General features: G+C 41.2%; 1 protein-coding gene across 6 annotated transcripts in view; it reads right to left on the bottom strand.

The window, feature by feature from the left end:
- Positions 1-14,785, bottom strand: part of DNAJC16 (DnaJ heat shock protein family (Hsp40) member C16) — a 36,128-nt gene that overhangs the window by 19,851 nt on the left and 1,492 nt on the right. For 3 of the 6 annotated variants that reach the window (XM_057697060.1, XM_057697050.1, XM_057697067.1), the window contains 4 exons: positions 14,029-14,213; positions 9,999-10,065; positions 8,656-8,995; positions 42-226 (listed from right to left, as the gene is read on the bottom strand). In XM_057697060.1, coding sequence (XP_057553043.1) covers positions 42-226; positions 8,656-8,995; positions 9,999-10,065; positions 14,029-14,195 — 759 coding nt within the window. In that variant the 5' untranslated portion in view covers positions 14,196-14,213. Of the gene's footprint in view, positions 1-41; positions 246-4,431; positions 4,490-8,655; positions 8,996-9,998; positions 10,066-14,028; positions 14,214-14,785 lie in introns of those variants that run through there. The other 3 variants (XM_057697075.1, XM_057697084.1, XM_057697091.1) reach the window with 3 other exon arrangements.

Below are 14,785 nucleotides of genomic sequence, written 5' to 3'. Positions count from 1 at the left end.
TCCCAGGTGCCTCTTAAACTACTTCTCAGCCAGGTACTTACTTTCTCCACCAAGTTCCCTGGAAGAAGACTCTCTACAAACTGTCGCAGGTTCTCACGGACAACTGCGTTATGGAAGAAGGAGATTTTCCCATTTATGATTCCTAGGATAGAGGGTGTGCTGTGTGCTCCCAGGTGATGGGCCAGGCGTCTCTCGTACCCAGCGTGCACCACGCCGATTCCTACGCCTGGAAAAATATGGGAGACCTAGATGAAGACTTTTTATGCTGCCAAGGCAGGTGAAGAAATGCTTCTAAGTAATTTTTTTGGTGTGAAACTGAAATCCCGACTTAGTAGGAGGGGATATCTTTCCTGATAGACTGTCTAGCATTCTTTCACTGCTGGAATCCTAAATCGGTTCAGTTTTTCTGCAGAGCCATCTGGCAATGTTTAAGAAGAGCTACACATCTTTTTATCTTTCGGTCTGTTGTTTCTAATTTTGGGAGTAGATCATGAGGAAAAACTTCAAAAGAAAAGAACAATCTGTCCTCAGTGTTCCTGTTCATAAAGAACACTACCTGTAAACAATTCAAGGGTTCCTCAACTCTGCAAGGGTTGCAAAATCCTAGGATTTAACAACGGGCTAGGATCATAGTCTCCTCACCCTTCAGGGCATGTCTCCCTTTTATATAAACTATCTCATAGAGATGGTATACAGATTCTCAAAAAGAGAAAGAGATTAAGTTAAAATCACTCGGCCATTTCCCATATAACTACTGTTAATATTCTGGATCTATGTGTGCCTTCTCTTACATAAATGTGTGTCTCTGTGTGTGTGTGTGTGTGTGCGCGCGCGTGTACACAGAGGTATAAATAAAATAAAATGGGATCATCTGACACTTCCTTCACTTAGTATTTGAATCTTGTCTTTCGTTCAACCAATATATTTGGAGGGCTAGGTCCTCTGCTGAACACTGGAGATACATTAAATGTTAATAGCTAGTAAATCTGTTTTTTCTTTTTTGGGGTGTTTAACGGACCTCTAAGCTTAAAGTTTTCAGAAACAAACTCCTGATCTCCTCCCTCAAACCTGTTCCACCCAGGCTTTCACCACTTCCGCTGACGGCGGCTCCCTCCTTCCCATTACTTAGGACGAAAGTCTACAGAGTCATCTTTGATCCCTCTTGTCTCTCACACCCCCCCATCTAATCTGTCAGCAAGTCCTGTTGGTTCTGTCTTCAAAATATACCAGGAATCCAACTGTTCTTCTCCACTTGTGCTGCACCCTGTCTCTCAGTCATCTTCATCTCTCGCCTCTGAGTTGCTGCGGTAACCTCCTCAATGTGTCTAGTGTCTCCCTGTGCCCCTACTGTCTGTCCTCAACACGGCAGCCAGACCGTTCCTTCCAAAACATAAACAACAGATCATGCTGCCCAAATCTGGCAGACTCCCCATTCCACTCAGAATAAAAGCCACAATCTTCACAAAGGCTGACAAGACCCTTTGTGATTTGGCCCCTGGCTCCTGGCCCCCCTCCTTTCCCACCCCTCACACTCACTTGCTCCAGTCCCCAGCATCCTTGCTCTTCTTTAAACACAACAGCCCGTTCCTGCCTTCAGGCCTGGCACTGGCTATTCCTCCTGCCTGGAGGGTGTGTCTCCTGACATCTGCATACCTGACTCCTTCACCAATGGCAAGTCTTTCTCAATGAGGCTGACCCGACTCCCATAGTTAAAACTGCCCTCCCCACACTCAGGACCCCGTTCAACCCGCTCACTTTCCCTTTTCCATAGCACTTACCGCCCTCTAACACACCACACAAGTTCCTCATTCTGTGGATTGTTTATTGTCTGTCTTCTCCTGTTAGAATTTAAGCCTCCTGAAGGCAGCGATCTTTATTTAGTTCTCTGATGTACCCCAAGCACCAGGACAGAGCTTGGCACACAGTAGGAGCTCATCCCTGAAACCGGGCTATTAATCTGTCTAGCCCATTCTTTATTGCTGCGCATTGAAACGGCTTCTGGCTTTCACTATCATAAGCAATGTTTTGATAGGCATCCTTTTTGATAGTACATCTCTATATACACATCTTTGTGTACTTGTGTGATAACTTCTTAAATGATAAATCCCCAAAATGGAATTGCTGAGTAAATGGCAGTGACTGCAAACTTAATACTTTAAAATTGCTGAGTAGGCTAAACGAACCTATCTGCTGGCCACCCGACTGTGAGCATCTCAAGGGCAGGAAAGGAGGCACCTTAAACATCACATAGTCCACTCTCCTCATTTTACAGATAAAGAGATTCAGAAAGGGGAAGTGACTTATCACAGTTTGCAGAGCTGATAAAATTGCAGAACAAGAATCCCAACTGGGCTTCCTAGGTGGCGCAGTGGTTGGGAATCCGCCTGCCAATGCAGAGGACATGAGTTCAATCCCTGCTCCAGGAAGATCCCACATGCCGCGGAGCAACTAAGCCCGTGTGCCAAAAAAATAAAAAAAAAGAATCCCAACTGGATGTTCTAGAGCTGAGTCGAGCATGCTATTCTATCACACTAGAGATGCTAGAATAGAGATGCTAGAAATAGCCACAGAATAATGTCAGTAAATGAAAGTGCACGTAAGAATTGTGTGAGCAGGAGAAAGAACAGGAACATAGCAGGCACATACCTGAGAGATCCAGTCTCATGTAAAGAGAGAAGAGATGTCACCTAGCAAGGTTAAGTGGCCACACAGCAAAGGCCCAAGGGTGGAATTAGCGTGCCTTGAGCCCTTTCTAAGATAGGCAGCATGCCTACAGCTTTATATGTTATCACTTTTCACACCCAGAAACCCTGAGTGGTTAAGTATTGTCATCTTCATGGATGAGGAAGCTGATGCTTAGAGAGCCTGAGGCAACCTAGCTGGCATCCCAGTTAGTATGCGGTAGGACCAAGATTTGAACCCAGGCCCAGCCGACTGCAAAGCCTGGCTCCCTCCTGTCTCCAGTACCCTCTTCCACCCTAGGTCCTGAATGCTGCAGGGATCAATTTCTTAGAGATGGACTCACCACCAATGACCTTACCAGGATTGCTACAGAGGCCAGAGGCCACCATACTGAACTGATCCTGGGGAATATATGCCTTTGCAGTAACCGCATCATTTAGCGGCACCCTCTACCAGACTTCGAGACCAGAATCAGTAATCAGAACAGTGGCTGGTGGCCTGGAATCAGGACAGGGATGCAGGAGCCTTGGGAGAGCAAAGGAAACTGAAGAGATCTTCTGTACTCGCTGTTCCCCCAACTCTTCCCCCGTATATATTTCCGAAGCTCATTCTCCCTCACTCTGCAGGCCGCCTGCTCAGTGAGACCTTCCTCATCTGCCTGATTTAAAACTGAAGCCTCTCACCCTGGCATTTCCTAGCACCCAGCCTTTTTTTTTTTTTAATCACACTCTACCACCATCTGATGGGCTGTGTATTTTATTTGTTTGTTTATCTCTCTTCACTAGAATATAAGCTCTATGAATGTAGGCGTTTGGGGCTATTTTGTTTACGGCTGTATCCTTAATATCTAGAATAGTTCCTGGCATTTAGTAGGCACTCAATTTTTTAAAAACAAGTGAATGAATAAAGTATTCAAAGTCAGATCCAGATTCAAATCCCAGCTCTGCCACCCATTAGTGGTGCAACCTTAGGCAAGTCATTTAACCTCCCTGAGCCTCCGTATCCTTATTTGTAAAACGGAGGTAAACTGTTGTGAGGATTAAATAATATAAAAAGAAGAGCCTAGCCCAGAGCCTGGAATATAGTAGGTGCCTAATTAATTATATCTATTATTAAGTATTACTTCATCCAGACCATGTGAATTCTGATTGTCTCTAATGTGAGTGGAATTTTAACCTCCATGAAACTCTCTCTGTTCCTTGTGCAGAGTGGGATAAACAATGTCAAACTCTCACTCTTCATGTCATCTTCCCACACCTTTCCTATGCGTCCATCAATACGGCTTTTCTCAAGTTAAAACAGATAACAAGTGATTGGTTTCATTTCTTTTACTTAAAATTACCACTGAATCCTTGGAATTACCTATATCACCTTCATCAAATGTAAGCATTTCTCAGTCTATAAAGGCTATTTTCCTTGGATCATTTCTACAAAGGACTTTGATTCTTAATATTATAATCCCATTTCTAAACTCTGAAGGAATGTTACTTCTTTCCTATAGATAGACCCAGGCTGGGAAATGACCACGATGACTAGTGGTGACTTAGGGTCTCTGAGTCACAGTGAACAACAGTTTCTATCATCTTCTCTGCCTTCAAACTCTCTCCACTCCAAAGTTCCCGGTGCATAAAGTGAGCTCAGCTAGGCCAACAGTAAGTACAGCTCTCCTCCTATTCTTATCTTGATTCAGCGTGACCAGCCAGACCAACATGAGTAGCAAATTTAAAAGAGAGGCAAAATGTATGTTACCTTTTTCAGAAACATTTGATTTTTCTACAGATTGATGTTTCGGGATAATCTGCAGATCCTGGGGAATTAAAGATACACATATATTCTTCTCTTCTTGAGTTAGTAAGAGGGTATTCTTTCTGTAAAGTACTAAAGACCTCTATTTTGAGGTGTTAAATTGTATTTGCTTTCATTATGCAATCCTAAACGTGTATCACGTCTTTTAGGGAAATTCTTTCATTTTCCCCTCTGTTGCATACACATATTCATCTTTCTTTCAACTTTTCCTTATGCCTTAAGGGATGGTACAGAGCCAACTGGAAGAACATGGCACTGTCAAATCTGGCTAAATACAAGCCTGTTAATAAACAAACTACTAAGATGCAAAATGATGTGAAGTAACACAAAACAAAAACATGGAGCTTCAGGAGGAAAAAAAATCCTTTAACCATTATCTAGGCAGACTCTTTTCCTACACAGTATGAAGTTGTTATACACATAGCTATTTTTAGGAATAATTCCTTGAAAGGGAGGAATTATTCTTTCTTTAAAATACGAAGTCATGGTGGATAAACACTGCATGATCACCCAAATTGGATTTCCCTAAAATGATATCTGATTTGAAGACATACACCCTCCTTGACGCCCCAGTAACTGTCTGCACCTCCCAACAAGCGCTGAGGATGCTATGATGATTCAGGTGTGTCTCTCATTTGAGTTTCCTGTGCGCGAGGACCAGGTTTTACTTATTTCTGAGCAGTGCAACACAGTGGTCAAGAGTGAACTCTGGAGTTAGACTTTTGGGTCAATACTCTAAAACACTGCTGCTTATGAATAGTGTGACCTCATTTGTTCTTTAACCTCCCCGGGCCTCAGTTTCCTCATCTGTAAAATGGGGATGATAATAGTCTTTCCCTCATTGGGTTACTCTTGGGGTAAAGACAGCCTACACAAAGCATTTAGCGCAATGAGAAATAAGCAAAATGCTAAAAACCACAAAACCCGAAAACCAAAATTGTAATAATATTTACTTTAGTGTTTAATATAGTACTTGGTCCATTAAGAAAAGTTTTTTTTTGGCCATGCCATGTGGTTGCGAGATCTTTGTTTCCCAAACAGGGACTGAACCCAGGCCACGGCACTGAAAGCGCTGAGTCCTAACCACTGGACTGCCAGGGAATTCCCAAGAAAAAAAGTTTTAAATGAGAACATGGAATGAACTCCGTATCACCTTCTACTTACCCCTGTAGTACTACATTATTCCCTACAAATGTGCGGGTGGTGAGTACCTATTTTCTCTTCAATTAACAGTAAGCTCCTCAAGGTCAGGGGCAGTGCGGACTATTTCTGGGCCCTCCTCCACACCACGGCTGTCTATAAATGTTGGGTGCTTTTGCACACTAGTCATTACCAAACTGCATGACTGCAGATTCCACCTAAATAGCTACAACATTTCTCCTCCGGGTGGAACTGTTCCATTTCCTTTCTTTGCTGCAATTCAGACATTTTATGTTATTCTGAGATAATGTCCAGGCTTCCCCAGACCACCCAGCTAATCTTTAAGACTGTCCGCTCTCTCTGTCAACTCAGAATAGAAACGCTTTCTGCAGCAACCGTTTTACAGGATAACGCTGTCTTGCTCGGACAGGGAGCGGCCATGGATACTGTCAGGATCTCATCTCAGTATCACCCAACTGTAACCAAGTGGAACTTGACTGTCAGGAATCTTCAATGAATCCGAATGTTCCAAAGATGAAAACCAAACTAATTTAATACATTTAGTCAACACCTGCTTTCTAGGGGACTTCGGGGATGAAGTGGGGGAAAAGACTAAACACTCGTAAGCATTACTTCTATGGATCTAAATCCATCTTCTTCTACCCTTGTCATTTTGAGTCCTGACATTACGATTATACAGCACAACAAACCCAAAGGATGGCAAGACCTTCAGTCACCACAGACTCAAGGATCCTGAAAGGCAGCACAGCACTGTGTTTACCACCATGGATTATAGAGCCAGACTCCCTGGGTTTGAATCCCAGCTCTGCCAAATACCAACTGTGGGACCTTGGACAAGGTACTAAAACGGGCCAAGTCTGTATAAAAGAGAGATGACAACAGCATCTGCCTCAAAGAGTTGCTTATAATGTGAGATGATACTTACATCAGTAAGCTTGGCATATGGTAAACTTTCAGTAAATACAAGCTATTGTTATTAAGCTTATATTATTATCATCGTCATCACACTTTATGTCCAAACTGCAGTAATTATTTAGAACCGCTTCTCCCAAATTCAACTCTTCCCTGTATTTCCTGCCCACCCAGTCGCTCTAGTCAGAATGCAGAGTCAGTCTTGACTCCCTCTCCTGTCCTCACTTCTCACATTCCAATGGTCCTCAGGTGCCAGGTCCCTCCACGATCCTACCCCTGAAATATCCGACACCTGTCCCCTCTCTGTTCCTACTGCCCGAGCTCAGGTCAACGGTTGCTGTCTTGCCAGGACTGGCAACCTCCCTGCCTATATTCTCACCTTCTTTAATCTGACCTTCACGCAGCTTGAACAGATAGCTTTCTAAAGCACCGATCCAGTTAGATCACTCTTGGCTTTATGACACACTATAAAATAAAGTCCAGCTTCCCTGAACTGGACTTGAAGGCTCCTTGCCGCAGGGCTCCCAGCATGCTCCTCCTGCTTCCTCCGCTCTCACCTACACTAGAGTCACAACTTGCTGCTGGCTCTTCTGAGGATGCTCTTTGTTGTCCTGCCTGCACTGTTCCCTCTTGCCTGAATGTTACTCCTCCATTTCCTGTCCAGCCAACTTCTAACCATCTTTCAAGATTTAGCTAAAAATAAGGCAAGAGTCAGTACTTGATAGTCTGTGAGCTGAAGAAAACTAATATTTAAGAAAGATTTTGAGGGACTTCCCTGGTGGCCCAGTGGTTAAGAATCCACCTTCCAATGCAGGGGACACGGGTTCAAGCCCTGGTCCGGGAAGATCCCACATACCGCAGAGCAACTAAGCCTGTACACCACAACTACTGAGCCTGTGCTCTGGAGCCTGCGAGCCACAACTGCTGAGCCCATGTACCACAACTACTGAAGCCTGCACGCCTACAGCTCGTGCCCCACAGCAAGAGAAGCCACTGCAATAAGAAGCCTGCACACCACAATGAAGAGCAGCCCCCGCTTGCCACAAGCAGAGAAAGCCCATGCGCAGCAACAAAGACCCAATGCAGCCAATAAATAATGCCTCTGAACAACGGGTTGAAAATGTCTGTTTTAGAATAAATAAACTGATGCTTTTCAGGGGTGCACGATCTCCAGAGAAATCCAGGCCCCTCAGCTCCTACGGCTATAAAACACATACATACATATACACACACACAGTGAATTCAGTAATTCCAACTTGTAGAAGTTATTAAAATAGTTATTAAAACAAATATCCTCCCGGGATCACTGAAATCTTCCTGACGCTAAGTGGTATTTGCGAACAAAGGAAAGGCTACTTTGTGATCGAGAGCGGTAACCCATGACCACTGCAATATTAGAGGTTGCAGGCTGCATTGTGTGCCCCCAAAATGCCCCCAGCACTTCAGTGTGTGATGATATTTGGAGACAGGGCCTTTAAAGAGGTAATTAAGTTCAAATGGGGTTGTTAGGGTCACAGAGAGAACGTTGAGACACCAGACCCCAACACACATACAAAGAAGACCATGTGAACACACAGGAAGTAGCTGGCTGTCTGCAAGCCAAGGCGAGAGGCTACACAAGAAACCAAACATATCAACATCTTGACCTTGGACTTTGAACCTTGAAAACTATGAGCAATAAATTTCTGCTGTTTAAGCCACCCTGTCTGTGGTATTTTGTTATGGCCGCCCTAGCAAATTAATACACAAAGTGAAATCACAAACACCATTCGGACAGCCTGTAGATTCTACCAGTATGAAAACTGGTGCTTGAGGGCTGCTTTGTTCAACCACTAATTGTTAAGTTTCTCCTCTGTGTTAGGCCCTCAACTAGATGTTAGGAGACTAGATAAAGCTTCAAGTTAGTAACATAGAATGAAAGTGGCTTACAGATTTCCCTTCTCTGAAAATGTGTCCCCGGAGAACACCAGTCACCATGAATGTGTGAAGAGAAATCACATCAACGGTTCCTTCTCCCCAGTATCCCATGAAATAAGAGATGTAAAAGTCACCTTCTCCTATACCAACATCTTCCAAGGAATAAAATGATCTTACCCAATCCTTCCAGTTCTTGAACTACTTCTTTCCAAACAGGCTCGATATGGATACAGCTAAAGCACCAATCTGAGGTGATCTTGATGAGGTAGGGTTTCTTGAAGCTATCTGGAACCACTTCATTCACATAATGTGAAAAGTGCAATAAATACTTTTCATCCATTGAGTCCCGCTGTTCAGAATTAAAAGGGAAGTGAAAAAAAGATTCATCGAAATAAAAATTCTCATGGAAGTGGCGGAAGCGATACTCTCGCTGCTGCTGCTGCTGCTGGTAGCCCTGGTTCTCCCCGGCATCTCCATAGTGGTCATAATGGGACCTCTTTTCTTCATTGGAAAGAATCTATAAGGAAAGCGAAAAAAAAATAAGAAGTGCAGAAAACGAAACAAACGAAAAAAGGATCACCCAAAGGACCTTCCTGTAAGCAGCTCGGAAGACAAAGGAAGAAAATAAATGTAAAGAAACAACACAATTAGGTATTTTAAATGCAGTCACTCAACATACCATGAAACTCTTAATAGAAAAATTAAGTATTTCAAGACCAAAATACATCAGTTGTGTAGCTACTTATGCTCATCTTGGCTTTAAGGATTCTGAGCTATCACACGAGTAAACACGTCAATAAAACAAATACAACTTAATATAACTTTGATCACGAGGGCTCAACCACGAGAACGTTGACTTGGTCATACCATCTAAGCTGGAATAATTCAAACGAAGGTGCGAAAAGCTGTGAACACCAAAAAGTAGCCACAGGATGGAATTCTGTGATTGTATGTTAGCTGACTTTGTTTTACTCAGAAGTAACTCTGAAGTCCAAAATTCAAGAACCTGTTTTAGGATGAAGCATCATTCTATGAGCCGCTGAAGAACATTACCCTACATAAATCAGGAAGCCTTGGACTTATCTTTCTTGCACATTCCAGGCCAACTTACTTAAGCTGATATGCTGGAGAACTATTAAAAACCTTGTGTTTAAATGTATTTGTAACCTTGAGTCACTTTAATAAATATAGGCAAATTGTTCTGTGATTCTTTAATATAAGTGTGTAATGTATGTGCTGCCGAAGTGAGCATGTAATATAAGGAAATAGAGACATACATTCAGGGTGACTCTAAAATTCCAACTAAAGCCTTTAAAATAGGCCAGTTTTTCTAAGAGCTGAGTGTTCAGGCACTAGTTTCAATATATTGGATGTGGCCAAATACGTTGTCTATACCATCACCTAGAAACTGGGTCAAGGGCATCTGGAACAGGCCCTTCCCGAGAGGACTTTACAAAACTGATCACCTAAGATATATCTTATAAGAGCTAATAGATGCATCACAAAGTTTGACACAATACCTCGTAAGCCTTGCTAATTTGAATGAACTTGTCTTCTGCTCCAGGATCTTTGTTTTTGTCAGGATGCCTGAAACACAAATGGGCAGGCAGTGAGGATGGATTTAATGTTCTACACATGGTCAATTAACATCCTTGTACACGCAGTTCACTACATCAGAGGCAAATGGAAGGGCACTTTGTTAGGGCAGTTTCTTAAAAATACATGGGAGAAGCAATTAGTTGCTTCACATGACTATAGCAAATGAAACTGTAAAATAGGCAATTTCTTCCAAAAGTGCTTCAGCTGGGCACATTTTCAAAGCACCAGAGAGCGCTCCAGCCTTTCACTGAGAAAGGGTGGGCTATGGATCTGCCTTTACACGGCTCCCAAACGCTGCTGGAGCCAAGACTAAAGTGACGTAATTTTAAGAACCAACTTCTTTTCCCAGGACGGCAGCATTTCGCCCCAATGTTAGAATGATATCATTGTAGGCATTTCTTCTGACAACTCAGGTGGACAAAGCAAACAGTTTTCAGGACACTCTGTGTAAGATACTCCATGAATCTGTTTAGTAACGACCATGTTCCAAACAGTATCATGCTGCTGATGTTCAAATTAAAACACTTCAGTTTTCACTATTACCCTGGTTATTCCATTCTGCCTGAGTGCCTTTTACTTACAAATGGATAATGATTACAAGGTCACGTTTTAAAATGTGAGAAAAGTCTATGGTTTATACAAAGTGATTTCAACTAATATTGGAACAAATACTTGCTATTATACACAGCTGGCAACTAACTGTATCCATCTTGTTGCCATATATTATTCTGTAATCTTCCTGTGTTTATACCCTGCTTTGGGGATTTGAAAGTCTTGGAAAGTAGGGGCTGGGTTTTACTTCCTTGGAATGCCCTACGATCTAAATCAGTGTTTTATAGCAACTGATTTTTCAATGTTCATTTTATTAAGAGATTGTATTACAGAGCTTATTTTTTGGAATCACTCCTGCTAACTTCTATTAAATTCCCTCTAGCAAAGGTTCTGGAAAGAGAAACAAAGGACTGGAAGCAAATGACTATGGAAAACAGCACCAAGTACAGTCTCAATAAAAAAAATTTACAACTTAACCAACTTACTCTAGCAGGAACACGTTTGAATGAATTATACCAATACTCTGACTTCTTTGAAAATAAAGAAACTTCAAATTGTTGGCTGTTGAATTTAGACATCATTCCTCCCTTAAATATTTAATCCTGTTATGAATATTAGTGGGGAAAAAATTCTCAGCTAGATGTAATGAAAATAATGACTTAAGGAAACAAGATGGTGGGTGGTTCCAAAGCATGTTTCTGGATGACCGGAGGGGGAAAAAAAAAAGTGTTTTCAATATTCAAACTTAGGCCAAAGGCTAAGAAGATAAAAATTATGCAATCACACAAATGAAGATTTAACATACAGAACTCTGTACGGGGAGAAGGGAAGAGTAGGAAGGGGCTTTTAAGAAGCCTGAACCAGAGAGAGAATATTGAGAGCTTGGTTAAAACCACAGATCCTGAAACAGGAAACCAAGGCCCAAGAACAGATGGGAAACCACAAGAAGTTTCAGCTTATGAGGAATACTTTCCTCATCATAGGAAGATACCACAAAGTTGAAAACATGTAGAAAAGGATAAATTCAGCTCTAGGAAAGTACCATCCAATGCTGTCTTCAGTGTATACAAAACATTTCACAGGCTACCATATAATACACACCCTTTAAATTTCAAAATGAAGAAAATACTGTACTTGGTATCTACTGGCTGCCTAGTGCTGCCTTTAAGGGAATAAAAACAAAGGTAGAATAAGTAATATAGGAAAGTATTAGACAAATCAATGTACTGTTCAAAACTTCTATATATCTTAGCTTCCCCCCAGGCCCCCCCTCCCCCTCCAAGCCCTTTTCTCAGGGTTACTCGAGATGCTGCCTCCCAGGCTTGAATTCCTAAAAATTCCCGCTGTATAAAATATAACTCTCAAAAAAAAAAAAAGTTTCATCAAGCAAAGGGAAGCTCTTGAGCAATGTAAGAAATACTACCAAGTGGTAAAACAGCAAAGGAAGGCTGCAGATCCAATTAATAATTAACCATTCCCCACTGTGATAGCTCATTCTGAAAAGTCAAAGTGGGAAGCTGCTATTTTTAGTGTACAGCTGACCCTTGAACAACATGGGGCTCAACTGAACTGCACAGTTCAAACCCATGCTGTTCAAGGGCCAGCTGTGTATGAAACCATTATGAAACGAAACAGACTGTTTCACTGATAAAATATTGCCATAGCCAAAATGACAGAAAATAATAGTACAGTAAAAATACAAAGATAAATTTTAGACTTTCACTGGCTGATAGTTTATTTCTTTCTATGGTGACATATTATTCCTAGAGAGAATCTAATTAAGGAAGAGAGGCAAAAGATTCATTTTAATAATATCATAACACCCTTTTCAGCTCTGGAAGATAGAAAAGTCAAAGCTGTACATGTGGCCCCACATAACCAAGGCATCATTTCTACTTTTACAATATGCTGTCGAAGGCCATACCCTGTCCAAAAGAATGTTGCTACCTTATGAATTAAGGGCAGATTTATGTATTGTGCTTTAAATACAAAGAGGCAACAGTCTGAAATGGTGTAGAAAAGAAAGCAACTCTGCTGTAGAGTCCCTGGAAAGAGGCCATGAATAATCAGAGACTGTGTTTTTAGGATCCAATTCTGTGTTCCTCATGATATGAATATAGTCTAAAATAGTTATGTATTCAAAACATTCAAAAGTATATTTAAACCACCTTTCACGTTTAATGCCGCCAACTGAATACTAAGACACATCTCACTGAAGAATAATGGTGTCAGGCAGAGCCATGCACAGTCGGCGGTGTCATCTGCACGTGGCAGCTTTGCTCCTGCATAACTTCCTACCCACCCAGACACTAACCCACTCACTCTCACTTCTGCCCAGATGGGTAAGTGATTAAAAAATAAAATAGCAATAAACTACTTGCTGGTGCAGAAGGTCAACCTATGGAACCCAGAGTTAATACAGGCTTACCAACTCTGAGCCCAGTACCTCACCCGAAAAACAGGGACAGCAGTCTCTGCCCTCACAGGGTCATTACAAGGTTTAAATGAGATAAACAGCATAGGACCTGGAGCCCAGCATGCAGCAGGTGCTCGATGCTGGCTCCCATCCCAAACTTTCCTTACTTTTGGTTGGTTCACCCAGCTCTTGTCTCCTGTGTCCTTTCCATCCTTTCCTCCTCCTGCTGCTCCCCTCCAACTATGTAATCCAGCACTTCTACTTTGTCATGTCCAAGGCATTGGTGGAAGAAGCAGATGATGTTTGTCCAAGATAAGTTTTAAATTCACTGCTATCCTGCTGAATCACAAACACCTGCATATCCTCTAGTATATACAGTATCTACAGGAAAAATTAAGATTTTCCCACATGCTAACTTTTTAAAGTAATGTACTCAGTTCCGAAATATTATTTCTAAATTGAGAGCAAAAAGCTCTTACTATAAAATTTTTTTGAAAGCTTAAAACTTAATAATCTAGAGAATGGGAATGGGTAGAGTTACCTTTAGCAATGACACTCATAAAGAGTAACTATGAATAACATAGCAGAGGAAGGGCAGCTTATCCATTGTTGACTATATATATTTTATATACATAAAATTTATATAATATATATTAAAAGTATTCAATATATAAATTTATTAATTAAAGTTCCCTCCTACTTACTTTAACATGAAATAAGCGAACAGTATCAAGGCAATTCTTTAAGTCACAGAATTCCTAAAAGGGGGTTTCATAGTAACACAGGCTTTGGATCTCATCACTAAAAAATTATAGAATAACATGGATGTAAGTTCTCCCACATAAAATATGTTAGACAAATATATATTATATATTTAATGACATAGAAACAGAGACAAATAAAAGCTAACCATAATTTAGGCTTCATTCTCCTGCTAAAACTGCTTAGCTTATTTTAAACTGCTATTTCTTTGTTTCACCTACCATTCCCGGGCGAGCTTCTTATAAGCCTTTTTAATATCAGCCTGACTGGCTGTTCGGCTGACCCCTAGGACTCTGTATGGGTCAAAATCCAACGCAGACAGAATTTGCAGGATCAGAACCAGAACTATCAAGAACTGCCAGGAAATGCTCAACTTTTTCACTTCCATTTCTCTTCCTTTCCAGAGCTGAAATGATTGAAGAGGCAATAAGTTTTAGTGGTAGAAATCTGGACAGTCTTGCTTTTGAGGCAAAGGAACAAGATATACAGAAGAAAAACAAAACAAAAGACACTTTGCAGGAAAAGCGCCAAGCTGTTTGACCACATCTTCTTAAATGAACAATCTTGCTACTGTCTTTGAATATTACAAATAAGAACTATTATAGATGAAGAGATGAGCAGTAAGGATAGCCACCATCCAAAATCCTTGGGTTAGAAAAGCTTTAGAAATGACTGAAAACGAATGAGATGAAGAAATAATAAGCAAATGTGGGAAAACATACCTAGGGAAATCAAGGCAACTACATCTCAAATACACTATTTCACTTATTCTGACAATAAGTTTAAACTTAAAATATATGGTTAGAGACTACCTCACTGAGCACTTGCTAAATACATTTATAAAATCATAAGGTTTACCGTGTACAAAACAACCAAATGAGATAGTTGTGATGTTCTTGGGAGTTAATTAAGCACAAGTACGAAAGTGAAATACTCTAAAAAAACTGTGCAGTTATGACTTAGTATGCTCCAATTCTA

The sequence above is a fragment of the Hippopotamus amphibius genome, chromosome 1, assembly GCF_030028045.1.
Source record: "Hippopotamus amphibius kiboko isolate mHipAmp2 chromosome 1, mHipAmp2.hap2, whole genome shotgun sequence".
Classification (NCBI taxonomy): Eukaryota; Metazoa; Chordata; class Mammalia; order Artiodactyla; family Hippopotamidae; genus Hippopotamus; species Hippopotamus amphibius.
Note: the sequence above shows the minus strand (reverse complement) of the source record. Positions and strands in the feature narration are given on the sequence as shown.